The sequence below is a fragment of the Pelodiscus sinensis genome, chromosome 5 (assembly GCF_049634645.1).
Source record: "Pelodiscus sinensis isolate JC-2024 chromosome 5, ASM4963464v1, whole genome shotgun sequence".
Lineage (NCBI taxonomy): Eukaryota > Metazoa > Chordata > Testudines > Trionychidae > Pelodiscus > Pelodiscus sinensis.
The window spans coordinates 37,431,834-37,459,815 of NC_134715.1; the positions used below are offsets into that span (position 1 = coordinate 37,431,834).

A 27,982-nucleotide genomic window follows, 5' to 3' on the forward strand; every position below is an offset into this window, starting at 1 on the left:
TTCGGTCTTCACCGAGAAGTCTGTAGGAACGCCTGACATAGTGAATGCTCGTGGGAAGGGAGTAGTTTTAGAAGGTAAAATAAAAAAAGAACAAGTTAAAAATCACCTAGAAAAGTTAGATGCCTGCAAGTCACCAGGGCCTGATGAAATGCGTCCTAGAATACTCAAGGAGCTGATAGAGGAGGTATCTGGGCCTCTAGATGTCATCTTTGGAAAATCACGGGAGACAGGAGAGATTCCAGAGGACTAGAAAAGGGCAAATATAGTGCCCATCTATAAAAAGGGAAAAAAGAACAACTCAGGGAAACTACAGACCAGTAAGTTCAACTTCTGTGCCAGGGAAGATAATGGAGCAAGTAATTAAGGAAATCCTCTGTAAACTCTTGGAAAGTGGCAAGGTGATAGGGAGCAGCCAGCATGGATTTGTAAAGAACAAATCATGTCAAACCAATCTGATAGCTTTCTTTAATAGGATAACGAGTCTTGTGGATAAGGGAGAAGCAGTGGATGTGGTATACCTAGACTTTAGTAATGCGTTTGGTATGGTTTCACATGATAGTCTTATCAATAAACTAGGTAAATACAACTTAGATGGGGCTACTATAAGGTGGGTGCATAACTGGCTGGAAAACTGTACTCAGAGAGTAGTTATTAATGGTTCACAATCCTGCTGGAAAGGTATAACAAGTGGGGTTCCGCAGGGGTCTGTTTTGGGACCGGCTCTCTTCAATATCTTCATCAACGATTTAGATATTGGTATAGAAAGTACGCTTATTAAGTTTGCAGATGATACCAAGCTGGGAGGGGTTGCTACTAATCTGGAGGATAGGGTCATAATTCAAAATGACCTGGACAAATTGGAGAAATGGTCTGAGGTAAATAGGATGAAGTTTAATAAAGACAAATGTAAAGTGCTCCACTTAGGAAGGAAGAATCAGTTTCATACATACAGAATGGGAAACGACTGTCTAGGAAGTACGGCAGAAAGGGATCTAGGGGTCATAGTGGACCACAAGCTGAATATGAGTCAGCAGTGTGATGCTGTTGCAAAGAAAGCAAACATGATTCTGGGATGCATTAACAGGTGTGTTGTGAGCAAGACACGAGAAGTCATTCTTCCGCTCTACTCTGCTCTGGTTAGGCCTCAGTTGGAGTATTGTGTCCAGTTCTGGGCACCTCATTTCAAGAAAGATGTAGAGAAATTGGAGAAGGTCCAGAGAAGAGCAACAAGAATGATTAACGGTCTAGAGAACATGACTTATGAGGGAAGGCTGAAGGAATTGGGTTTGTTTAGTTTAGAAAAGAGAAGATTGAGGAGGGACATGATAGCAGTTTTCAGATATCTAAAAGGGTGTCATAAGGAGGAGGGAGAAAACTTGTTCATCTTGGCCTCTGGGATAGAAGAAGAAGCAATGGGCTTAAACTGCAGCAAGGGAGGTTTAGGTTGGACATTAGGAAAAAGTTCCTAACTGTCAGGGTAGTCAAAACACTGGAATAAATTGCCCAGGGAGGGTGTGGAATCTCCATCTGTGGAGATATTTAAGAGTATGTTAGATAAATGTCTATCAGGGATGGTCTAGAAAGCACTGGGTCCTGCCATGAGGGCAGGGGACTGGACTCGATGACCTCTCGAGGTCCCTTCCAGTCCTAGTATTCTATGATTCTATGAAAAACATGATTATCATAATCATTGTTCGCATTGCTGTAGATGACAAGGCCCTAATCACGGCTAGGGAAACATTACAAAAAGAGGGACTTTTCCATCAAAGAGGTTGCATTCAGAGTAACTTAAGTAAATTACTTGAATGTTACAATAAATGAAATAAATGAATGCACTGGCCGTGGTGTCTCCTTAATATTTTAAAGCATTCATTTTAGTAACACATTATAAACTTAAAAAATTAGATAAATACTAATTAGATTAAATTAAAATAACATGGGGAAGAAGCTGGTTGATGAGCAGAGAATACAGAGAAGTCATATCTCCATGTTGAGAGCAGCATTGGCTGAAGCACTGCAAATATCAATTTTAGTTCCTTTATTCTTGAACATTTTCATTGATTGTCTAGAGCAAGGGTGAGCAATAATTTTTATGGGGACTACTCCAAGAATTTGGAAAGTAGTCAAGAACCCCACACTTCCGTGGTATTAATGGAAAAGGTATGGGGTTTGGGGTAGAGGTTGGGTGCAGAAGGGAGTTTGGGATAAGGGATTGGTGTGTTCAGGAGGGGAGCGTGGGATCTGGGAGGAGTTTGGATGAAGGAGGAGGTTGTGACCCAGGGCAGGGGATTGGGGTGCAGGGAGGGAGTGCAGGAGTTTGGGTGCTGACCTAGGCAGGGTGAGTGGGTTGTTACCTGGGTCTGGGGATTGGGGTGCAGGGTCTGGGAGGGAGTTTTGGTGCAGGAGTGGGAGTGATGTGTTTGGATTATGTGGGATAGGGGTGCAGGAGTGGGGGGGCCAGACAGCTGGGGGAGCGACGGGCTGGAGTGCCGGAGGCGAGCTCTAGCCTGGAGACATTTAACTGGGTGACTCTGGACCAGCAATGCAGCAGGTTTATCAGGCAAGCTCTCTACCTTGCATGCCCTGGCAGGACACTCAGCAGCTGCTGCTGCAGGGTCATGTCTGTGAATAGCTGAGAGCTTGAGGGGATGGGGAGAGGGGTACTTGGCACAGATTGTATTGTGTGCGAACCCTCTCCCCCCTGCCCGCAGACTTGTATCTGTTCACAGACAAACAGGGCCCCACAACCAGCTTTTCTGAGCAGTGTGCAGGGGCAGGACAGTCAGGGAGCCTACCTGAGGCCCCGAATTTCCATGGGCTAGACACAGCAGCTTAGCATGCCGAATCTAGCCTTTGGGCTGCATTTTGCCTGGGCTTGATCTAGAGGAAAGCATAAATTCAACCATGATCAAGTTACCAAATGACACCAAAATTTAGAAGCATAAAAAATTTACAGAAGGATAGAAAAAAAAGTGAAGTGAGCTTTGTTCAACAGGATGTGATTCACGGCTAACAAGTGTGAAGTCCTCTATCTCGGAGATGGAGTAGAGTTCCACTTAGAAAGGAGGTGACAGTCGAGTGGAAAATCTACTAGCAATCAGTGACTTTTTTTTAAAATACCTGGCTACTACAGTAAAAACTACATCACCATTGCAAAAAATAGTGTAAGCTAAAAGTAGTTATTGAAATGGTATAGGAATCTTAGGGAGTTGTTCTTTAATTTCTTCTTGTCAACTGTGGTAGAATATTGGTAAACTCTACAGAAGATACAGTGGTGTCCTTATCCAAAAGTGATAGAAATGTAGCCGTGTTAGTCTGGGGTAGTTGAAGCAAAATGCAGGACAATGTAGCACTTTAAAGACTAACAAGATGGTTTATTAGATGATGAGCTTTCGTGGGCCAGACCCACTTCCTCAGATCAAATAGTGGAAGAAAGTAGTCACAACCATATATACCAAAGGATACAATTTAAAAAAATGAACAAATATGAAAAGGACAAATCACATTGCAGAACAGGAGGGGGATGCAGGGGGGGGGGAAGGAAGGAAGGTAAGTGTCTGTGAATTGATGATATTAGAGGTAGGGAGAGTGGGATGTTTGTGAGTTAATGGTATTAGAGGTGATAATTGGGGAAACTATCTTGGTAATGGGTGAGATAGTTCAAATGTTTGTTAAGTCCTTGTTGGAAAGTGTCGAATTTCAACATGAATGACAGTTCAGAGGATTCCCTTTCAAGTGCAGATGTAAAAGGTCTTTGTAGCAGAATGCAGGTGGTTAAGTCATTGAGAGAGTGTCCTTTCTGGTTAAAATGGCAAGAAACTGTTTTCTCTTTGTGATCTTGTCTGATATCTGTTTTGTGGGCATTAATCCTTTGTCGAAGTGTCTGAGATGTTTGTCCAGTGTACATAGCAGACGGACACTTTCGGCACATGATAGCATAGATTATATTTCTGGATGCGCAGGAATATGTGTTCTTGATCTTATAACTCACTTGGTTAGGTCCAATAATGGTATCAGCAGAATGAATATGTGGACAAAGCTGGCAACGGGGTTTGTTGCAAGGGAAGGTACCAGGGTTGGTATTAGTGTGGTATGTCCTGTGGTGGTTGGTAAGAATCATCTTGAGGTTAGGTGGTTGTCTATAGGAGACTATGGGTCTGTCTCCCAGAGCCTCTTTGAGTATGGTATCCTGTTCCAATATAGGCTGTAGTTTATTGATAATGTGTTGGACAGGTTTAAGTTGGGGGTTGTAGGTGATGACAAGTGGTGTTCTATTGTTGGTTTTCTTGGGTCTGTCTTCAAGTAGATGGTTTCTAGGTATTCGTCTGGCTCTTACAATTTGCTTTTTTATTTCTCTGGGTGGGTAGTTGAGATTTATAAATGCTTGGTAGAGATCCTGAAGCTTCTGGTCTCTGTCAGTGGGATTAGAGCAGATGCGGTTGTATCGAAGGGCTTGGCTATAGACGATGGATCGTGTGGTGTGTTCTGGATGGGAGCTGGATGCATGTAGGTAACTGTATGAGTCGGTGGGTTTTCTGTAGAGAGTGGTGTCTAATTTTCCATTGTTGATTTGTACGGTGGTGTCCAGGAAGTGGATCTCTCGTGTAGAATGGTCCAGGCTGAGGTTGATGGTGGGGTGTAGGTTGTTGAAATCTCTGTGGAATATCTCCAGCGTTTCTTGGCCATGCGTCCAGATCATAAAGATGTCATCGATGTACCGTAGGTAGAGGAGGAGTGAAAGGGGACGGGAGTTGAGGAAACGTTGTTCTAGGTCAGCCATAAAGATGTTAGCATACTGTGGGGCCATGCGTGTACCCATGGCTGTGCCGCTGATCTGGAGGTATAAGTTGTTCTCAAACTGGAAATAATTGTGGGTGTGATCAAAGTTACATAGGTCTGCTATCAGGTTGGCAGTAGTGTCCTCTGGGATAGTGTTTCTAATTGCTTGTAATCCGTCTTCATGTGGGATGTTGGTATATAGAGCTTCTACATCCATGGTGGCAAGGATGGTATTATTGGGGAGGTTATCGATGTTTTGTAGTTTCCTTAGGAAGTCAGTAGTGTCTCGGAGATAGCTGGGGGTATTGGTTACGAAGGGTTTGAGAAGAGTGTCTACATAGCTGGATAGACCAGTAGTGAGCATGCCAATACCAGAGATGATGGGACGTCCGGGGTGCCCAGGTTTATGGATCTTGGGAAGTAGATAGAACAATCCTGGTCGGGGGTCAGAAGGTGATTGTAAGGATTTGTTCCCGAGTAGCTGTGGGGAGGCTTTTAAGGAGACAGTGTGTTATCCCCATGAGCTGAAACTATATCCTTAGTAGCTCTTCTTCTTTTTCATATTTATGCTTATTATAGTTCTTTGCTGGAGAACTATTTTCTAAAGTTTGGTGAAATTCAATGTCACATTTAAAGAAATTTTATTTCTATATTGTATGAAAAATGTTCTTTGTTAAAACACTTTTTAACATGCGCAGGAGGGGAGCAGCCAATTCCTCTTTGGAATGAACATGATGGCACAGCTGATGGAGAGAAACCTAAAATTCTCCTCTATTCTTTGAGCCTACAATTTAAGGTAACTTTATGACCAAGAAACCTTTCAAACTGTTGCCAGTAGTTTAATTTTTTATAACTGTTACAGTTAGCATGGACATACACAGAAACTAAATAAATGAAGAATTTCCTTGAGATGACCACACATGAAGTGTCAAATAACAACCAACCTAATGGTAGACAAGAGTAGAAATCTCTGTTAATCATGGCATTATGGAAAAATCCCATTTCACATTTAAGAATTTCCTGCCCTTCCTTTCCTGTTTCATGTTTTAAGAATTTTTTTCACCAATGACTTTGAAGTAAATCCTAAATAACTTTTGTTTCATTGTTTGCTAGGGAATTCAAGTGACAGCCACAACTCCATCAATGAGGGCTGTGAGATTTGAAACTGGATTGATAGAACTTGAGCTCTCAAACCGAATACAAACCAAAGCAATGCCTGGAAGTAGCAGCTACCTTAAACTGTTTGGTAAATGCCAAGTGGATCTGAATCTGGCATTGGGACAAATTGTTAAACATCAGGTTAGTTGATAACAACTCTGTATTTGTTAGGAAAGCCTGGTAGTGAAAATTCTACATTCTTGAGGAGACAAATACCTTCTGTTCTTTAAAAAACAAAAATGAAACAAAAAACAAATAAACCCATAACAAAGCCCGCTAATCTCAACTAGGGTATGAGCTCGCTTGTTTTCTTTAGACCTCTTGTTGGAAAATATTTGACACAATTGGTTTAGAATGCATTGACAGTTCAGAATCAATAAATATTTATTGCCACCTAAATATCTTCTGTATGTACTGTTATGTAGTAATTCATATTGATTGTCTGGCTTAGACTTGAATTTCAATGTCCTCATTTAAAGATGGCTTCCAGGGGGAAAAGAGTTAAATGTTCACTGTGAACTGTAATTCATGGCCAATCAGAGGGAATATCCAATATATTTTATAATATATTTCACGCTTCTGTAACTAAGTGCTACTGCTGGGCAAATGAGTGGCATGGTTTTATTTGTTTGTTGGCTGTTGTGAAAAATTGGGAAAGAAAACAGTTCAGGTTGAACTAAAATTGGTTGAGCCAAAACTGAAAAGTCCGTTTTGGACAACCCAAACATGTTATTCAACCTACGGGCTACATCTACAGTGTCAGCTTCTTGCGGAAGAACAGCCATTTTTCCGCAAAAACTTGCTGGCTGTCTACGCTGCACAAGCATTCTTCCAGAAGTAAATTTACAGCATAGCGTTGTAAAACAGGGCTTCTTGTGGAAGAGTTATTCCTCTCCCCATGAGGAATAAGCCCTCTTGCGCAAGAGCTCTTCCAGAAGAGGGCAGTGCAGACAGGCAACATGAATTTCTTGCGCAAGAAGCCCCTCTGGTTAAAATGGCCAAGGCTTGACGAATGGCGGTGAAAGCTGCTCGCCAGCCCCGCACTGTGCATACGCAAGACCCATATTGCGCATGTGAGTGCCAGAAACAAACGGGGCACCTGGCTGAAATCTACTCGCCGCGGGCGAGTAGATTCAATGTTTTGGTGAGCCCTGAAAATGGCCACCAGAGCTTTCTTGCGCAAGAGAGCATCTACACTGCCATGGATGCTCTTGCACAAAAGCACATCTCTTGCGCAAAAGCACATCTCTTGCACAAAAGCACATGGCAGTGTAGACGCTCTCTTGTGGAAGAGATTTTGCACAAGAATTCTTCCACAAAAGAGTTTTTGCGCAAGAAGCTGCCAGTGTAGACGTTGCCTTAATGTTTTGTTACTGGAGTGTTGTAAGAACTAGATTCATAAAAACTGGAGTAAGTAGAGAAGGATCCCCATTTATACATTTATAACTTCTTTAGCCCATTGGTTAGGGTACAAACCAGTGTGGAAAACTACATTCGCATCCCTGCTCCGGAGTCGCTTCAAACCAAGGTCTCCCACATTTTGGGTCAGTGGACTGACTAACTGGGCTAGAAGTTATAATGTTGGCTCCCTAGCTCCCCTACATGACATGAATCTATCCATAAAAAAAAAAATCTGATTTCAATGTTATTTCTAGTACATGTAAATGTAATGATGAGATTAGATCCTAATTTATGAAACGTAAATCATGATGTACTTTATTTGTCTTAAATTGGTAATTGCATTTCCTAGATTGTTAAATCCACTACTGTTTCCTGAAAACATGGGAAGTACACTATTTCTGATTCTCTGAAGTGTTAGAGCACATAAATTCAACCAACTTCATATTCATATGGTTGTTTTCCTCAGAGGATTCTAATACATTAAGTGAATATAGAGAGATATGTTATATAAGAGAAACAGGAAAACAACCAATATTTGCCAACTTTAGTCATCATTAGAAGAAAACTGTTTTCTATCTTAAGAGCATATTGCAAACAGAAAAGTAAAACAAAACGGGATATCCTTGCTTTTCTTACGTTATGCCAAAGTGTTAAATTTATCTTTGTCTGTTAATTTGTAGCTTAATGTGTGATTTTATTGTATCTTTCAAATATTTTAAGGTTTATGAAGAAGCAGGTTCTGACTTCCATCAAGTTGCTTATTTTAAGACAAGAATTGGATTAAGAAATGCTCTCAGAGAGGAGATTGGTGGTTCATCAGATAGAGAGGCTGTGCTTATTACTTTGAACCGGCCAATTGTCTTTGCTCAGCCTGTGGCCTTTGACAGAGGTACTGTTGGGTCTTGTGTTTCTATTTCTATTTTGCTAGAAAGTAGAGAATCACTACACATTTTTTTTTAAGCTGAACCAGTTCTGTAAGCTTTTTTCAAAAAGAAATGCTTGATATTTATAAGTCTGAATTTACCTGTAACCTGAAATAAACTAGACTAGTAAGTATATTTAGGTTATTTCTCAAAAGTTGATGAGAAAGTTAATTGTGTACTAATATTAAGGACAAAAAATTAACCAATTGGAAAGATGGCTTTTTAGTTGGTATAAACAAAAAGGTTTATATAAATGTAAACAGTAGCAGCATTGAGCGGTATCAGCATTTTGGGCAGTGTTGTCTTCAAGTTGTCATTATTAAGTCCAAGTCGAGTCTCAGGTCACTACAGTTCAAGTTTCAAGTTGAGTCTCAAGTCCCTAAAGTCACTTTCGAGTCAAGTCTCAAGTCACAAACAATGAACCTGAATCGAGTCTCGAGTCGAGTCACCTAGGCGACTTAAGTCGGACTCGAGTCAACAACTCTGATTTTGGGATATGTCAAGTTATATTATAAATGTTAAGGGGTAGAGGCCGTATCTTATATCATTTTGTTTTTGCAACAAAAGCACATTACTCCTGGGAAATGAGTGAGAGTGCGCACGCATATGCGTGTATGCACACATGTACAAATATATATTCATTGCTTTTTAATACATGGTGACAAGACAAAAACAGAAACATCTAACCTTAGTTGTGTTAAAATGAACGTTACTTTGTATCATTTTGTTTTAATTTTGTTGGAAACTTCTCTTCATACAGCTGTGCTATTTTGGCTTAATTACAAAGCTGCTTATGACAACTGGAATGAACAGAGATTGGCTTTACATAAGGATATTCACATGGCTACAAAAGAAGTGGTAGATATGTTACCTGGAATCCAGCAGACATCTGCTCAGGCTTTTGGGACACTTTTTCTTCAGCTAACTGTTAACGATTTGGGAATTTGTCTACCCATCACGAATGCACCACAGGTATTTGAAAAAAATCTAGAGCAGCGGTTCCCAACCTTTTCCAGATGGGGACCCATTTTGACAATTCAGGAAGACTTGGTGACCCAAGGCAATTCAAAAATGGGGGGAAGAGTTGGGGCAGAGCCATCTGAGGAGACACTGAGTGACCCTTTTGAAATGTAATGGTGACCCATATTTGGGTCCTGACCCGTAAGTTGGGAAATCCTGATCTAGAGTGAGAAGAAGTGTAAAAGATTTTTGTTGAAGCAGCAATTTGTATATAATTTATGATTTTAGCATAAAGTGTTTTTCTATCATTGCACCAATTTAGAATTTATAAAATGTTAATGTTTGCCAGCACCATATTATAGTTATAGTTAATGATAATAGCTTTAATTTTCAAAAACGACTACTGATTGTGAGTAGTTCACTTTTGCCATGCCTAGCTTGAGGCAACTTAATGGGCCTGAGTTTTCAGAGGCTGTGTGTGCAACACTTCCAGAATTCTTGGAGGTGTATGAAGTTAGACAGGCTTTTTGAACATTCAAGCCAGCAGTTCCAGTTGAACTCCTCTTTTTATATGCTTTTATAACTGAAGACAAATAAATAGATGCTACAGGTTGAACCTCTGCTAAACAGGACTCACTGTTAACTGGGACTCCCTGTTAACTACTCCGTCGCTGTTCATGTTAATAGCAGATGGAATAAGAAAGAAGGTGTGAGAAGATTTCAAGGGGTGGGAGTTGCAGCAGAGAAAAGAAAAGTGCTAAGGAAAGGATAGAGGGGCTATATCTACATAGCAGCATTATCTTGGAATAACTGACATTATTCTGAAATAACATAGTCTATGTCTACACTACAAGCACTTATTTCAACAATTTAATGTCAAAATAATGTCGAGATGGAGGACTTCTTATTGCAACTTCTATAACCCTCATTTTACAAGGAGTAGGGGAAGTCGAAGGAAGAGTGCGCTTTCTTGCACTTCCTGCTGTGTTGACAGCACCAAAAGCTGAAATAAACTATTTCAACTTAAGCTATGCAATTGACGTAGCTCAAGTTGCGCAGCTTGTTTTGGCTTTAGCCCTATTGCGTAGACGTGCCCAGAGAGAGGCAAGGGAAGACAGAGAAAAGAGAAATAGAAATAGTGGAAGGTGACCAGCAAGGCAGAGGGGAGATCTGGTGTGAAGTAAGATAAATATGAAGCCCTTAATTTATATTCCAGTCCACAGACCACAAATAACCATGAAATCTGGCCCTTTCCTTTAGAAGAGATTGACACCCCTATGATAGGATACAGTGTAACTACTGACAATTAAAAATACATGACATTATAAATGTGTATTCTTGCTGCTTTAGAAACTATTTCTATAATGCTTGCAAAGTATGGGAGGAGGGTATGAGGAAGATCTATGGCTCTGAATTGCAAGTTTGTGACTGCCAGTAAATTGCCTTTTTTATAGATGTCTCTTCTTCCTTTTACAGACCAACCACACAGCAGACCTTGACACTGGCTCTGCTTTAGTGCTGACCATTGAAAGTACATTAATCACTGCCTGCTCCTCAGAGTCTCTGGTTAGCAAAGGACATTTTAAAAATTTCTGTATCCGCTTTGCTGATGGTTTTGAGATAAGTTGGGATGACTGGAAACCAGAAATACGAGGGGATATGGTGATGAATGCCTGTAAGTGTTTCTAAGCTTGTCTTGATAACACTGGAACATAGAGTCCCCTATTGTCTTGTCCCATGCTTTTTTACAACTTTGATGGTTCAGAAGGATGCTGGAGAAGAGATGAAGATTTAATTTGCAAACCCAAATAAAGCTCTATAGCATGTGTGGTCCTACATGTGAACCCAATCACTTTTTAGTGTTGTTCATTTTTTTACGTAAGCAATAACTGTCCTTTTTTATCCCCCCAAGAATTATAATATACTGCAACATGGTATTTGCCTTTTAATACAGTCTGCCTTAATCCCGTTGGAAAAGCTTTTTTATTGTTTTAAATGTATTAATTTAATTTATTTGTATTACTTTTTTTAACTACTATAATAGCACAATGCATAAAATGCATAAAACCTATTAAAAATGTATAATAAATTGTTTTCTCATATAACACTTCCCCTCTTATCTTTAAAAGTCTCAGGGGGTGGCCATGTTAGTCTGTAACTTTAAAAACAACAAGTAGTCCTGTAGCACCTTAGGGTATGTCTACACTACCCCGCTAGTTTGAACTATGTAGGCATACCGCACTTGCAAATGAAGCCCGGGATTTGAATTTCCCTGGCTTCATTTGCATAAGCGGGGAGCCGCCATTTTTAAAACCCCGCTGGTTCGAACCCCGTGCAGCGCGGCTACACGGGGCACGAACTAGGTAGTTCGAACTAGGCTTCCTAGTTCAAACTACCGTTACTCCTCGTGAAATGAGGAGTAACGGTAGTTCGAACTAGGAAGCCTAGTTCAAACTACCTAGTTCGTGCCCCGTGTAGCCGCGCTGCACGGGGTTCGAACCAGCGGGGTTTTAAAAATGGCGGCTCCCCGCTTATGCAAATGAAGCCCGGGAAATTCAAATCCCGGGCTTCATTTGCAAGTGCGGTATGCCTACATTACCCTCCTAGTTCGAACTAGGAGGGTAGTGTAGACATACCCTTAGAGATTATATATATATTCATGAGCAGTTGTGGGCAAAACCCACTTCTTCAGATGAGCAGAGTCATATTTGTTAGACTCTAAGGTACTACAGGACTACTTGTGCCTCTTATCTTTAGTTTAGGGCAGCTACATATGGATTGTTTTCATTTTCCACTGCATACAGAAATGTCTAAAGCAGGCTTGCAAAACTGAGAAGAAACCTGCCAGCCTAAGTGAAATTAAAATCACTCACATGTTGTTAATGATTGATGATTAACAACTGTGAAGTTTTACTTATCTAGATTTTTGTAAGGAAGATCTAAAGCTTGTTTAATTACATCTGTCTTACTAGTGTGTGCTTGTTTCATCTTTAGGTGTTGTGCCAGATGGCACCTATGAAGTCTGTTCCAGGACAGCAGGACAGGCTGCTGCAGGTAATGTTTCCTCATATAAAATTGAATATAAACCTTTATAAACCGTAGACTGTTCTAGTGCAGGTGTGACCTCTTGATACTTTTGTTTTAATTTGTGATTTTTTTATTCTAAGATTGTGCTTTGTTTTGATTTCCCCCTTTTCACAGTAGCTCCACATTTTCCAGTCTATTTGTATCCATGAGTTCTTTCAACAATACCTTGTAGCCTTAAAAAACCTTGGATTAAAGCTATCAGAAGCTTTAATACCCGCTGGATCAAAAGTATTAGAAAATTGACTAATACAAAATAAAAATGATCCTTTTGATATAATCACTGGAGTATGTCAAAAATTTTCCAATAAAACGTTTCTCTGCTGAAAAAATGTGATTAAACAGAACTGAAGTATTCTGCAAAAATATGTCAGTTTTATCAAAAGTTTCGATGTAAACCTGCTTCCTTGCCTGTCAAGTCAACCAGGCAGGCAGCTCACCAGCAGTCAGTCTATAAGGCTGACATATCTTTAGTTATCTGAATCCCCAAGAACCCCAGTAGCCTGCTTGGTGAGTTCCCAGACTGTACCTGGCTTTCCAAACAACGAGTTCATTTGGCTAATCTGTTTTCCCAGATAGCCGGCTCCCCTGGCTTTCCAAACAGCTGACTCCCTGGATCCTACAGCTAGCTGATTTATTGTTCTGTCCAGCTTGCCTCTTGTGAGAAGCTAGAGTGTCAGGCAGCCAACAAATGGAAAAAATCCATTTTGATTCTCCCGAAACTTGGATTTTGTTTCTTACAAAAAACATTGAATTTGTTGCTTCATTCAGAAGAGTTTCAAGAACTTTTTTGCTGGAAGTAAAATCCATTTTCTAGCCAGCTTTCTTAATATCAGGACAGAAAGGGAATTTCTGGAAAAGAAATGGAGGGAGGTAGAAGAAAATGAAAACTATGATAGATCATCCTTCCTTTAGCATTTTGAGCAAACCCTGGCTTTCAAAAGTAGAATGGAGAGCTTTTGCGTAAGTTGCCTATTACATTTTCTTTGGTCCATAAGTATTTGATATCTAATCTGCCCTGAAAGAGGAGGATAAAACACCCACAGCTGTAGAGATTTTTCATATGCTCTGGGGGTGACCGCTATTCCTTCCTTGGGCTGATGTTAGTCATTTGTGCTTTTTAGCTTGAATTTTATATTATATTGTAACAATTACAAATTGAACTACTGGGAATGCTAGGAGTCAACAGCCTAAGCAGACTTGAAGGAATTAGGGAGGATAACTGAGAGAGGATTCAGAATTACAAAGCATCTAAAGGTCAAATTACAGGGAAAAAAACAAAAGGTAGGGAAGAGGGGAAATGAATAGGCTTGAACAAGAGGATTGTGTAGATTGGCAAGTAGAATAGAATGTGGACAAGGAGGGATATGTTTTGTGGGGGGCTAGAGAAATTAAGGAACAAGAAAAACCTAAAATAAAATGTGCTTTGTGTACAAATAAAATGTTGTTTGTTTAAAAATCATGGTGTATTTCAGAGTATGAGAATATATTATGAAAATACCTTTAAATATAGAAATGCCTTTTATAATATCAATCTTGTATGGCAAATCATGTAGATTTTCTATACAATGAGCCACGTACTTAACCTATGGTATGCATTAATTAGCATATCTGCATTTTTTTTTTAGATATTTTCTATAACCATATAATTATAAAAAACAAAACAGCTTTTCAGCCAACACAGATTCTTCTTTTTCTTCTTGAAAAAGCTACCAGAGGAGAAGCTGTTCTGGATTTGGTTTTAACAAATAGGAAGGAACTAGTTGAGAACTTGAAAGTGGAAGACAGTATAGGGGACAGTGATCATGAAATAATAGAGTTCTTGATCTTAAGGAAAGGTAGAAGGGAGACCAGCACAATTGAGGTAATGGATTTCAGGAAGGCAGATTTTAATAAGCTCAGAGAACTTGTAGGTAAGGTCCCATGGGAAGCAAGACTGAAGGGAAAAACAACTGAGGGAGTTGGAAGTATTTCAAAGGGACGTTGTTTTAGGGCCCAAAAGCAAACAATTCCGCTGTGTAGGAAAGATAGAAAATATGGCAAAAGACCAGCTTGGCTTAACAAGGAGATCTTGCATGATCTCAAAATAAAAAAGGAGTCCTATAAAAAATGGAAACTAGGACAAATAACAAAGGATGAATATAGGCAAGCAACACGGGAATGCAGGGGCAAGATTAGAAAGGCAAAGGCACAAAATGAGATCAAACTAGCTACAGGCATAAAGGGAAACAAGAAGACCTTTTATAAATACATTAAAAGCAAGAGGAAGACCAAGGACAGGGTAGGCCCACTGCTTAGTGAGGAGGGAGAAGCAGTAACAGGAAACTTGGAAATGGCGGAGATGCTCAATGACTTCTTTATTTTGGTCTTCACCGAGAAGTCTGGAGGTGTGCCTAACGTAGTGAATACAGGCAGAGAGAGGGTAAGTTTAGAAGATAGGATACACAAAGAACAAGTTAAAAATCACTTAGGAAAGTTAGATGTCAGCAAGTCACCAGGTCCTGATGAAATGCATCCCAGGATACTCAAGGAGCTGATAGAGGAGGTATCTGAGCCTTTAGCTATGATTTTTGAAAAATCATGGCAGACAGGGGAGATTCCAGAAGACTGGAAAAGGGCAAATATTGTGCCCATCTATAAAAAGGGGAATAAGAACAACCCAGGAAACTACTGCATCAGTTCTTAATCACCATTTTAACATCTTTTTATCTGGAAGTCATTCTTCTTTGCCATCTGACATCAGTTTGTTGGTGATTCCTTCCCCATGTTATTTCAAGGCTGTCTTGTTTGTAAAGGGATGCTTGCTCTTAACTCTAAGGCTGTCCATAATGTCCTGCATCGGTCTGCTTTGTTTTGGGCTTCAGTTTATGGTACTTTGATGTCTCTGAGTCTTCCAGCCCCTTTTTCCACCATCTGGACTCTGAAACTGCTGGGCCTGCAAGTTGTTATATCTCCAAACAATCACATTCCAAACTCATTCATTCCCACCCTTCACGAACTAAATAATTATTTCACACATATAGTTGTCCATACAAAAGGTATCAATCTATTTCAGTACAAAGTGTCTTTAGTACAAAGTTTTAATCGTTCTTCATATTTTCATTATAACACAATCTATATTCTAATTCTAAGAGCAACAATGTATCATGCGGAATCACAAGAATCCTTCTCTTTCTCACATAATGGAAGGTTACAGAGCTCAAAGGTTTATAAAACTTACATTCACATTATACTAAAACTTACATTTACATTATACTGTATTGGGCAGAGGCTTTACACAACAGGTTATTCCTCTGCTTCTGCAGTTGAATGGGCCAACAGAAGCCCATCTATGAAAAGTTACCTGATTAATTTGCCTTGGAGGGAGCTGCACGGGCAGTCCACAGACTCTGCCTTTTCAAGTTACAGAGCACATGAAAAACCTTTCAAATAGTAATTTCTGAACCAGTCTTTTAAAATTAACTTGCTTCCTTTGACAGCCCATTTCAGGAATTTTTTTGTGGCTCAGTAGTGCTTCTAGGGAGACTCTGCTCCAATGTACCTTGCGCCAAAGCCATAATGGTGGAGAAGCCCAATACAAGAAGGCCACAGAAGGAGCATGTCTGAAACATAGTTCCTGTGTAGGCAGCTTTGGTCTGTAAGTTTGTATAATAGAAATTGCGAGCAATGACTACCCAGAAAATTCAGCAACACTTCTTGTAGAGAACTTTTCATTCCCCTCTGTTCTCAAACCCAAGGAAGCAAACTCAGACCATCAAAACCTTTTCATATCTTTCAGCTTTTGGGGAAGTAGATGGAGAACAAAGTTTAGAAGCATTTTCAGTCCTGTTGATTCCCAAAATATCTGGTGTAAATAGAACCATTTAAAAGATTTAAATCGGTAAACATGACATTCAAAAAGGCATCTCTGAAATCCATTCTCACTGTAAACATTAGGAAAATTTATCCCAGAGTATTGCCAATACATTTCCCTTGCTTTGTTTTATCCAAATTCAGCACATTCTACTGAGGGGGCCTGGCACCTGCTTCATGTCTGCAAAACAGCTAAGATGTAACGGTTAAATGTTCTAAAAGGTTTTGTCTTTAACAACCATATTCATCCCCAATCATCTATCAGTTAAAAGACAAGAAGTAGCTAAACTCAGCAATAGACAGAATACTATATAAAATAAACTTACAGAGCTTCTAGTGTCTTCTAAATTAGTCAAAGTCTGTTAAGCCATATCAATTGTTTGGTTGTGCTCTATAGTGGAACTGAGTTGGAAACTTTGATATCCTCTTAAGATGAAATATGTAACACTCCAAATGGTAACCATTCCACTAATTCAATCAACACTACAAATTAGATGCTTAAGACTCAGAGCATGCAGGTGCAGACTTTAATGCATCATTAAAATATTTGTGGTTTGAGTAATTCCAACCACTCTGATTTCTAAGCAGTTAAAATTATTTTTCTCACTTTCCCAGCTTTTGGGTTTCATTGCTGTTGAAATTCCAGTATTGGAAATGGTAAACCTGGCTGAAAGAGATTGGAATTCATATTTCATTTTTGTCTTATAGTAACGAAATATGCCTTTCACACCTTGAATAGTTTATTATCCATCAGGTTTTCTTATGTTCATTAGAGAAATCTTAATACCAATGTAATAGATCTATCTGTTAACTGTATTCAAAGTGTGTTTCAGTGCTGGAAAGATCTCACTGGGGGCTTTTTACAAGCAAGCAGAGCCAAGGTAGTGCCCCCTGATGGCGAGGTCTGGTTCTGTCTTCTGAGCTGTAAAAGCAGACGTGACATCCAATGACAAACCTGATTACAAGGAAGAGAAAAATCATCAGGCAAATTTTCTCTTCTAAACAGAAAGCAATAGTGCTGGAACCTGGACTCTCAATGTGTTATGGAAGATGTGCGGTATTGATGTCCACATGGATCCTAACATTGGGAAAAGATTAAATGCTTTGGGTAATACCCTCACAACTTTAACCGGAGAAGAAGATATTGATGACATTGCTGACCTTAATTCTGTAAACATACCTGACCTATCGGATGAGGATGAAGTTGATACCATGTCACCCACTATACACCCAGTAAGATAATCAACCAAAATAGTGTTCTGAATGTATTTTGTTCAATTTTTAGGTATAACAGTAAGCTTCAGAATGTTACTATTGGTGTGGGGTTGGAGGCGGGATTTTTAGGTTTTTTTGCAGTCCATTTCCCTTAGATACCATAGTATGCATTTAGATGTCTTAAACTTTAAGCACCCATTTTGGAAGACTTTAACAATTATTTCCTTTAAACAGTTTTGCAAGAATCTTGTTCCTGCTTTAAGGAAAAAGTTCCCTAAATACTAACATTCCTGTTTATTATTTAGAAATCGGATGCAGTTTCATTATGTGGAGATACACACAAGTTAACATTTGGGCAGCGGATTGTAAATCACCTGTTGGGTTTGAGCCCCCAAAATCATCGATATTCTGTTCCTGTAGAGTATCTGACGGGGTCAGCGATGTGTGACTCTACTCATTCTAGTTCACATTTGAAAGTGGGCAGGTCTTGCTCATGGGGACATGTATGTAGCAGCTAATGTTTGTCTTTAAGGAAATGATGGGACTTGAATCACTGGAAAATTTAAAATCAGCTGCCTCTTAAATTAAAATAATGTGTTTGCATGCAGTATTTTGATTTAGGTTGTATAATTCATTGTACCTGTGACTTGAAAATGTTTGTATATGTTTAACAAGGAATTTAATGAAGTCTTTTTTTAAATAGGAGGCTGTTGATTCTCGGCGGCAGGGAGCATCCGGTAGCCAAGTGGGAGAGCAAAGAGGAAGAAAATGTATGAAACGCGTAGTTGATATTAGGGAACTAAATGAGCAAGCCAAAGTAATTGATGACCTCAAGTAAGTTGGCTTTTCTTGTGTTTCAAAACAATCAACAAACCCTCCTCCCCCTAAAGTTAAGAACATAAGGACCATTTGTCTGATCCATGATAGTCAATCTAGCCCAGTGTCCTGTTTTCTGACAGTGGTCAACATCAGGTGCCCCAGAAGGAATTAACAGAAAAAGTAATCAAGTGATCAGTCCCCTGTTGCCCATTCCCAGCTTCTGGTAAACAGAAGAAAGGGGTACTTCAGAGCATGGTTTTGCATCCCTGCCCATCCTGTCGAATAGCCATTGATGGACCTATCCTCTATGAACTTACCTTGTTTTTTTTTCTAACCCTGTTATAGTCTTGACCTTCACAGCATCCTGTGTTCCACAACTCCAAAGAGTTCCACAGGTTGACTGAGCACGGTGTGAAGAAATTAGGGATGTTAAAAAGTGCTTAGTACGATAACCGTGTAGCCACTAAAAATCTTAGCGGTTACATGATTACACTGCAGAGCTCACAGCACGTGTAAACTTTAGCTTTACACTAAGCAGCCTGCAACAAAGCCTCCCCGTGAGAGGGGCCACAAGCTCCTGCCAACCTGCCTCCTAGGAAGCAAGCTTCACTGCCACAGTGAAACCTCCTCCCTGGGAGCAGAGTGAGCAGCCCTTATTCACTTGGCTTCTAGGGAAAAAGCTTCACTGCAGCTCGAAACCACTGCCTTCCCCCCCACCGCCCGCCCGCCCCAGAGAAAAACTGGCAGTTCAGTCTGCTTCCTGGCATCTCTGGCCAATTACACTCAGTTTGCCTTTCTTGAATTAAGGAATGTAAGAAATGCTTTAAATTCTAATTTTGATCCACATTTGTTCCAGCTGTGGATCTTTGTTCTCTTTAGGGGCCTTTCTTTTGAAAAGGAGTTGCTCTGTAGCAATTATCCCTCTTCCACCTCTATTGGGATCATGATGTGATGTTTGATATCCTGTATATTTTGCCACATACCTCTTACTCTGTTTTGTTGAATGTGTGACTTGAAGGTAAAAACCTTTGTAAGGGCACATGATTTTAAGAAGTAACAGTATGACAAATGTTATATAGTGAAATAATGGTGGACATTAAACAGAAATATAAAGAAAAGAGAGAGAATTCCTGAAAAACAAGAAACTGATTGGGGAATGATTTGAAAGGTTTTAGGATTGTCACATGGAACACAGTATAGAGATTTTGTTGCTGAAGGAAATGCTAAAAGTAATGTTTAACTTGAATAATTATTCTTTCAATCTGGAAAACACATTATCCTGACTTGTCCCCAGAAAACTAGGCGCAAGTGAAGGAACCATAAACCAAGAAATTCAACGCTATCAACAATTAGAGTCAGTAGCTGTGAATGATATTCGCCGAGATGTTCGTAAAAAACTACGTAGGTCCAGCATGAGGGTGAGCAATTTTCTAAAGCTCTTCGGCAAATTCTTACATATTTTTTACTTAGAAATTTCTCTTGCACATATTAAAAATAAATAAAAGGAAGACACCTGAATAAGAAAGTAAAAGGACTATTACAAATGCAGAACACATGATTTAGATTTCTGTGAAAACAGATTTTTTTCTCTACTACAGGAGATATAAAACCAGAATTTTAGTGGTACTATATATTAGGCATTTTTTTGTTTGCTTTTCTATGTCAAATATTTAGGAAAAAATTGTTTATCAGTATTTTAATTTTGTAATATTAAATATATCTATGTTCAGAAAATGTAAACAAGAATTGGCTCCCAGAGGTTTGAAAGTCGTGATAGCCAATATTGTAACATTTACTAGCCAAAACTCAGACTTTCAGAGGTAATGGCAATCAGAAAAGATTGCCTCACTGGGGAAGAAGAATCCAGATAAGATAAGTGTGCTTCATTATCTGAGCAAAATCTTTGTTACATTCTATTTGGCTGATTTATTTTATTAGGTATATAATGTATGCTAAAAGAAGTTGATTACTCCCAAACTGAGGTGCCTTTTTATTAACCAAAATACATAATTAAAGTTAAAAACAACAAGCCGGAGAAAATACTCAAAAATAAAGCTCCAACCCAAAGAGTACCCCCCCCCACACACACACACACACTCTCACATCCATGCTCTTATTGTGCCACCCCCTATCATAAAGTGCATACAAAAATGTTTGTAGCACTCCCTGAAGATCAACATAAGATATTATTGCATCCACAAGCAAGGGTGAGTATTTTGTTGGCAGCAGCTTCTTAAATGAGTAGGCTTTAGCTCTTCTTTCCCTACTGACTGCAATTACAGCAGTATCACATGGAGAGGACATTAAAGTAGGCAGATCCCATTCTACTTTTGCCTGCTCTCTTAAAACCAAGGAAGTACTAATGCCAGCTGAAGTGAAAGGTGAGTAAATTCTCTAGAGACCTGTCAAAATGAAGATTTGGGCAAATGCCTGCCAAGGGATCCCTGGAGCACATGCAACAAAGTAAAATTATTTTAAAACTTTTTTTCATAGTTGTTGGTGTGCCTATATAATCAAATGTTTTTAAGTAGAGTGTATTGTCATGTTTATATATAATTGTCATTATTTATTCTCACCAACATCTTAGGTATATTTTTCTTTTGTTTAGGCTGCTTCCTTGAAGGATAAATGGGGTCTAGGTTACAAACCCAGCTATAACCGATCTAAAACTATTTCAGCATCTGGAAGACCACCTCTAAAAAGAATGGACAGGGCAAGGTAGAGTGTTTTTGGCAAATGACTATGCATGTGAGATGATGAGATCTGTAAAGAAGTTAGAATGGATGGCAACAAGGAAAAAGTGTAATTGTGGCGCTTCATAAGGCTTTTGCCACAGGTTTAGGGTAAATCTGAGAATATTTTAGGGATGGGATGTTTCACAAGTGACATTTTTTACTTTTGTGAAGTATCTGTCTTTGGCATAGTATGTCTCCAAAACAGCTTGACTTTAGAAATTCCAAATTTGTTTTGTCTGAATTCTGAGGGCTAATGTCTGTAAATTTCGCAGAAGGTTTAATGATTACATAAATCCACTGTGACCATTCATAGTGCTCAAACCTTATGGAAGTAAAAATGTCTGGTCTTCTACACTTCAGAGTCAGTATGCACAGCTGATCTATCAACTTTAAGCCCATCTATAAATGTTTAAAGGCAAAGCTTTATCAGAAGTTATTGGAAGCTAAAGACAGGTGGTGGGGGGGGGGGGCGAGGTTTAACTGCTATCAGAGAGAGGCAGCAAGGGGGGTTGGGAAGCAGGAGGTGGTGCTGGGGGGAGCTGGCTTAAAACCTGGTTCCCCCTAGTACCATCTCCACAGCAGTCTCTGTTCACATTGGTTCTACTACTATTCTGCTTTTGAAATGTATATGAATCCTGCCGGGAGAAGCAGAAGCCCTGCAGGGAGCGTGGGGCCAGCAGGGAACTCTCGCTGGACCCACACTCCTTGCAGGGCTTCTACTTCTGAAATGTACAAGAGCCCCACTGGGGGCCTTGTACATTTCAAAAGGCTCAGGAGCTGCAAGGAGCGTGGGGCCAGTCCCTCAGTCGCCCCGCGCTCCCTACTGGGCTTGCGCTTTTGAACTGTAGCAAGAGCCCGACAAGCTAGCCCATCAAGAAATGCTTATTTTTTTTCAAAAGCTAGTGAGTTCTTAAATTGTGAATGAGAAGTTGTAAAGCTTTACTGCAGTTATGTCGTGATTTCATTAGTTTTGAAAGATTGTCTGTATTTACATTCTTTTGTGAATATGCTTAATCTGCCAGTTGTACTTCATTCCATGTTACAAGTCATGCACATGTTATGTTTTTCACTGTCTTTCTGCTGCTTGGCCTGTGCTTCAAAGAGTAAAAAAAAACAAAAACAAAAAAGCCCCCAAAAACTCAAGTGAACTTGAAATTTCATCTTTTTCCTTTAAAAAATATTAAGTATTGACCAACATTTGTGTAGTTATTTAACTTTTACATGGAAAATACATCCAGCATTGCATTCAAAACTATACTTGCTTATTTATTCCTCTTATATTTTGCTTGTAGCTCTCGATTAGGAGACAGCGAAGAGCTCCCAGAAATCCGCGTAGATGCAGCATCCCCTGGACCCAGGGTAACCTTCAACATACAGGACCCTGTAAGGCATACCCGGCATACCAATTTAGTTAGTATAAATACAGTAAATTAAATACCATGTTGACTGGTAACACCTTTGAAGTTCCTGAATTAAATATACTTACAAAAATTTGAATTGCTAGTCCCTCTTGATAATTATTCAGTCTAGTAATGTCTGTCTTAACACAGAAATTATTAATAGGAATGTCAAGAAAAACTAAAGAATTTTAATTTACTTCTTTAAAGAGTTTATATTTTTAACAAGGTACATTTCCATGCATCCTTAGACCAGAATGTAGCATGTGCAAAAAAAACCCACACCTCAATAACGTATTTATTGCTATTTTTAACGGTTATGCACAATAGTCATATACTAATTTATATGTTCAGCCTTGTTTTGCATTTTGGAAATGGTTATTAATGAAAAAATGTTATGAGTTTGTAGTCTGACACACGTGTCCACTTGTATGTTTAAAATGTGTTCACAAATTCAAGCTTTTTTTTTCCTTTTGCAATATTTCCCCATCCCTCCTAAATGTGTCACTGCTGTTGGTTTGGAATAACTCAATCTATGGTAACTGTTTTAATTTTATTTTTTTCTTTTTCATTCTTAATTAAGTTGAATAAAACACTTTTGGGGATTACACAACAATCCAGCTGTCCAGGGGAAGGGTATTTTCAGGTACTTGTAAAAAAGAAAAAAATATACTTTGCCATAGCACTAATTCACCTCACTGGAAGCTTCTCTTAAGTTATTCATCTCTCTTCACTAGGCAGAATGTATATCAGTTTTTAAAAAACATTTAAATAAGTTTAAACATGTAAAAAGTTATAGCTGGACATGATAAATTGAATTCTCAGAGATGCTCACATCCCCATATATAGCTTAAATTTTGCATTTGTTGTAAAACTAGTAATTACATGTTTTGTTTTGAATATTTGCAAGGGCCCTGATTGCGGCTGATATAAATTACAGAGACTACCATAAAGCAAGTCATGATCTATTCTGCTACACAGAGCATACTGTAGAGAAAGGGCTCCCTGGCCGCACACAATTATCTTAATCTTTTAAAGTGTGTCCCAAGAGTGTAGGCATCAACACTGATATCATTGCAAGATGGGAGGCCACCGAGCATCATCATTTGATATTCCAGTTCCTATATTTAGTATAGTTGTGTAAGATATCTTTTTAAAAGGGAGCAGGATAACCACTTTGTCAAAATTAGTATCCAAACGACTCACCAACTTAAAAAACATTCTCTCTTAATATTAAAAAGATACTTTAGAATGGAAGAAACTAAGTATACCTTTTAGAAGACAATCGTGTAACTTTTCCCTTCCACCTTTCCTCTCTTCTCCTTTTGTCAGTGTTCTGAGTTAGAATGTTTTTCAGGTCACCTTAGAGTGGTGATGTCTAACCAGCTCATTTCTGAGAACAAAAGGAAATGCAGATTTGTGCTTTGCTGCATGCTTAAATATATTTAACAAGAACATATCAAAAGGTTCCTTTGATTTGCAATGTCCATTTCCATCAATTTTCCACAGCCAAGAAAACTGTGAAATATTAAGTAGTGTTAAGTCAGGTGTTAAAGGTCATAATGAAAGCATGCAACAAATGATCAAAGGATCTTGCATCCAATTCCCATTTGAATGCACAAAAATCCCCACATAGTTTTATGTCATTAATGCTTTATTGGCCCATGTGTAGGGGTCTAACACCTGCATGTACAGATGTTAGTCTGTGTGTTTATGTATTTGGTGATGCAAAGTGCACCAAAACAGTTGGAGCTACTTTTTGGAAATTTAGTCCTAAAGTGTCTTTCCATCAAGTCACTTATATCTGAGGGTATGTCTATACTAGTCACCCTAGTTCAGACTAGGATGGCTTATGTAGTCATTCAAACTTGCAAATGAAGCCCGGGATTTAAATATCGCGGGCTTCATTTGCGTGCTCCCGGGCGCCGCCATTTTTAAATGCCCAGTAGCTCGAACTACCTGCCTGCCGCTACACGCGGCATGGGCTAGGTAGTTCAAATTAACACTCTACCTGCAATGAGGAGTAACAGTAGTTTGAATTAAGAGTGTTAATTCAAACTACCTAACCCGTGCCACGTGTAGCCGCGGGCAGGAAGTTCGAGCTACCGGGCACTTAAAAATGGCGGCAACTGGGAACATGCAAATGAACCCCGGGATATTTAAATCCCAGGCTTCATTTGCAAGTTCGAATGACTACATTAGCCACCCTAGTCCGAACTAGGGTGGCTAGTGTAGACATACCCTGACATTCTAAAATACAGAACATAATGTATAAGAGACTACTGTACATTCTGTACTAGTACTTTGCATGCACTTCCATTCACTAACAGATTCCTATGCGTTTCTCTCATTTAAACATGGCCATGATGATTCTTTCTATGTTCTTTATTTAAAATTTGCTTTCATTCCATTGAATCTTCTTTTTTCCTAATGATGTTCTGTCCTAGTGTATGTTTTGATCAGAGCTTGAGACTGTTCAATTATCTAGCTAACAAATTCTACTCAATCACTAAGGAAATAGTAAATATGTGATGGTGTTTTCCCTGCAAACCTATTCATTTATGAATAACATGATTCATTTCAGACATTCCTTAATCTGGCACTTCTGTCTGTTCAAAATGAGGAACCTGAGCTTTGACAGTTTTTTAAAGCATTCTTGCCTTTTTCCCAAGATATCTTTTTTGCATTGTAAAGACAGTAACTGTGAACTTTTAATATCTTTTTGTCTTTTCACAATCAGTTTCCAGAGGAGACAGAACTGGATCTTTTGTCAGTAACCATTGATGGTCCATCTCATTATTCATCCACTAGTGAAGGATCATGCTCAGTATTCAATTCACCCAAAACTCCACTAGGCCTCTCACCAAGCATTCCCTTCCAGCCTGAAGAGGGACGGCGGGATGACAGTTTATCTTCAACCAGTGAAGACTCTGAAAAGGAAGAAGACCATGAGAGAGAGAAGCCTTATTTTTGCAGGAAACCACAGTAAGCAGTTGGTTTAAAAATATTTTCATTAAGGCCATGAGAAAATGGTCTTTAAACTTCATGTCTTAGGCCTAGAATAACTGACCCAGAATTGAATCTTGCCTGCCTTTGCCTTCACCAGGTGTAACTCTAGAGTAGAAAGGAAGAGGGAATATGTCTGAAAAGTTGACTTTTTTAATGACAACTCTTGAATGCCCTTCAGATTTTGGAATGTTCACATAAATCTCAGTTATTGAGCAGAGGTTAGATTAGGAAAATCCAAGGTAAGTGATCATTAATGATCATAAGCTTCAGAGGGGTAGCCGAGTTAGTCTGTAACAGGAAAAACGTAAACAACAAATAGTCTAGTAGCACCTTAAAGACTAACAAAATACGTAGATGGTATCATGAGCTTTCTTGGGCAAAACCCACTTCTTCAGATGACCGGAGTATAATAAATCCAGATCCAAGAATAAAGAAGGAAAGAAGGAACGGGGGCGGCGAGGGGAAAGTGGAGAGGAGGAAGAAAAAGAGAGACAGTGAGTAGATTGTTCAAATAGTTACAAAAGGCTGTTAAGAACCATTAGCACCTCCATTATTTGGTTGGTTGGTTAAGTCATTAAAAGGTGGAAGATAGTGTGTAAGCCATCCTATAACCTGGTTTCAGACCAATTCCACAAGCCAAATACTCAGAGAAGGATTGGAACTTAACTTCATTCACAAGTTTAATTCTGATACAAATGGTCTATATGTTTTGTTAGTCTTTAAGGTGCTAATAGACTATTTGTTGTTTTTTAAATTTTTTCTTATTAATTATCACAACATTCTGAACCTGAACTCAGTGCAGTACTACCATGTAGTAAATATTTAATCATGCCTTAGTGGAAGATGGACCAACATAGTGTGCATCTTTGAAAATTGTGCTTCTTACAGAAGTCCTATTAAAATATTAAACGTGCTGAGTAACTGACTTGTCAAGCAAATACCTTAGTTGATAACGTCAGAAGGAATCTCATCATAGTGCTAATATCTAATCAGCATGTATTCTTTCTTTCTGCAGGACTACTTCTCGTAAGAAAGCAACAGGCTTTGCTGCAGTCCACCAACTGTTTACTGACCGCTGGCCAGCAACTCCTGCCAGCAGAAATGTGACTGGTACGACTACAGAGAGAAATATTGATTTTGAACTTGATATCAGAGTTGAAATTGATTGTGGAAAATGTGTGCTGCATCCAACAATGCTTCAGCAAGAACATGATGAAATAGGTTTAAGAAGGTAAGAAACCTATTGAAAGACAGTAATGTTACTAGCTATATTAGAAAGCGGAATACTACTGTATTGTGGCATTCTTTCTGTATTTGACATTTACTTAATCATAAATAAGACACCGTAGTGATTCCTATCAGTTGGGATCATGCAGCATGCCACATAATACTTAATGACAACTGTGCATTGACCCATTTGAAAAGTATAAAAACTATGATAATTCCTACCATTTTTATCCTGTTAGTGGTCAGTAATTTGTATCATCACCTCAGTGTCATTGCATCCAATACATTTAATTATGATTGAATTATAGTCTTTTTGTTCTGGGAAATAACTTTGTATTAAGACAGTATTAAGTCTGCTTGCACAAAGGATTGCATGATAGAAAGAAATGAGTGTAGCATGATACAAAGAAATGAGTGTACACCTATTTCCTTCTGACCTGTTCTCCTAAAAATGGAGATTTAAAGCTTTTAAAGTACCATGATTGATTTTTTTTTTACTCCCCAAATAGATGCCTGAGTAAACTATTTCAAAAATGTTGAAATTTACTGCTGAGTTGATGCACACTAGGCTAGTGCTGTATGTTCTCTTGATATTTAGTTCCAACATTTTTTCACTTTACTCAATAACTGTGAGATCATGTTCACTGTACAATTAAACTTGAAGTGAAAACCTAATTCCTCAGAAAATGATTGGAGTTTTGCCATTGACTTTAGTGGGCCATGATTTCACCTGGGGTTTTTTTTTTTTTAATTCTTCTCTCCATTCTGCTTCTACAGCCAGCTACTCATTTTTGATGTTCATTATAAACCAAATACACCTTGCTCTTCATTTCTTCTTTGAACTTTAACACAGTGTTCATGATAACTTAGCATTAGCAACACTCGGCTCTTAGGATTTGTGAATTCGTTCTTACCTTTCCCATATTTTAAATTATATAAGGATTAGTATGTAGTAACATCTTTTTTCCCCTTCCTAGAGAGGAACCTGCAGCTGAGTATCAGGCTGTGGCTCTTACATGTTATCACAACATGAAAGTATCATGGGATTGCCTATCACATATTTGCGTGATGTCCCAATATACAGCAGTGTGGGCATTTCTGAACTAGGATATTAAAGGAAATGTGATCATACTGCTGAATTTCTGAATGACTTTTTAAAATGGATGTGGGACAGAATAGACACATGTTTTTCTTTAATGAGAACTATAATTTTGTTTTGAATTTTAATATTTATTATTATTTTGCTGAATAAATTGATTTGGCACGCAGGGGGAGGAAATCATAAGAAATTCATATAAATACAGGTGCTAGGGGAGAGCAGAAACAGTGAAAAAACCACAAATGTTCCTGTGCTTTGAAATCATCATCTATAGTAGATAACCTTAAACAAAAAACAAGACTATGTAGCACTTTAAAGACTAAC

The 27,982-nt window shown here is 38.8% G+C and overlaps 1 protein-coding gene across 14 annotated transcripts in view; it reads left to right on the forward strand.

The window, feature by feature from the left end:
* Positions 1–27,982, forward strand: part of BLTP1 (bridge-like lipid transfer protein family member 1) — a 224,149-nt gene that overhangs the window by 158,000 nt on the left and 38,167 nt on the right. For 5 of the 14 annotated variants that reach the window (XM_075929828.1, XM_075929829.1, XM_075929830.1 and 2 more), the window contains 15 exons: positions 5,478–5,575; positions 5,893–6,078; positions 8,059–8,227; positions 9,022–9,233; positions 10,698–10,896; positions 12,216–12,275; positions 17,164–17,390; positions 17,678–17,875; positions 18,076–18,206; positions 19,486–19,609; positions 20,800–20,909; positions 22,219–22,336; positions 22,907–22,969; positions 25,064–25,308; positions 26,348–26,563. In XM_075929828.1, the coding sequence (XP_075785943.1) occupies positions 5,478–5,575; positions 5,893–6,078; positions 8,059–8,227; positions 9,022–9,233; positions 10,698–10,896; positions 12,216–12,275; positions 17,164–17,390; positions 17,678–17,875; positions 18,076–18,206; positions 19,486–19,609; positions 20,800–20,909; positions 22,219–22,336; positions 22,907–22,969; positions 25,064–25,308; positions 26,348–26,563 (2,356 nt within the window). The remainder of the gene's footprint in view (positions 1–5,477; positions 5,576–5,892; positions 6,079–8,058; positions 8,228–9,021; positions 9,234–10,697; positions 10,897–12,215; positions 12,276–17,163; positions 17,391–17,677; positions 17,876–18,075; positions 18,207–19,485; positions 19,610–20,799; positions 20,910–22,218; positions 22,337–22,906; positions 22,970–25,063; positions 25,309–26,347; positions 26,564–27,982) is intronic. The other 9 variants (XM_075929831.1, XM_075929832.1, XM_075929834.1 and 6 more) reach the window with 8 other exon arrangements.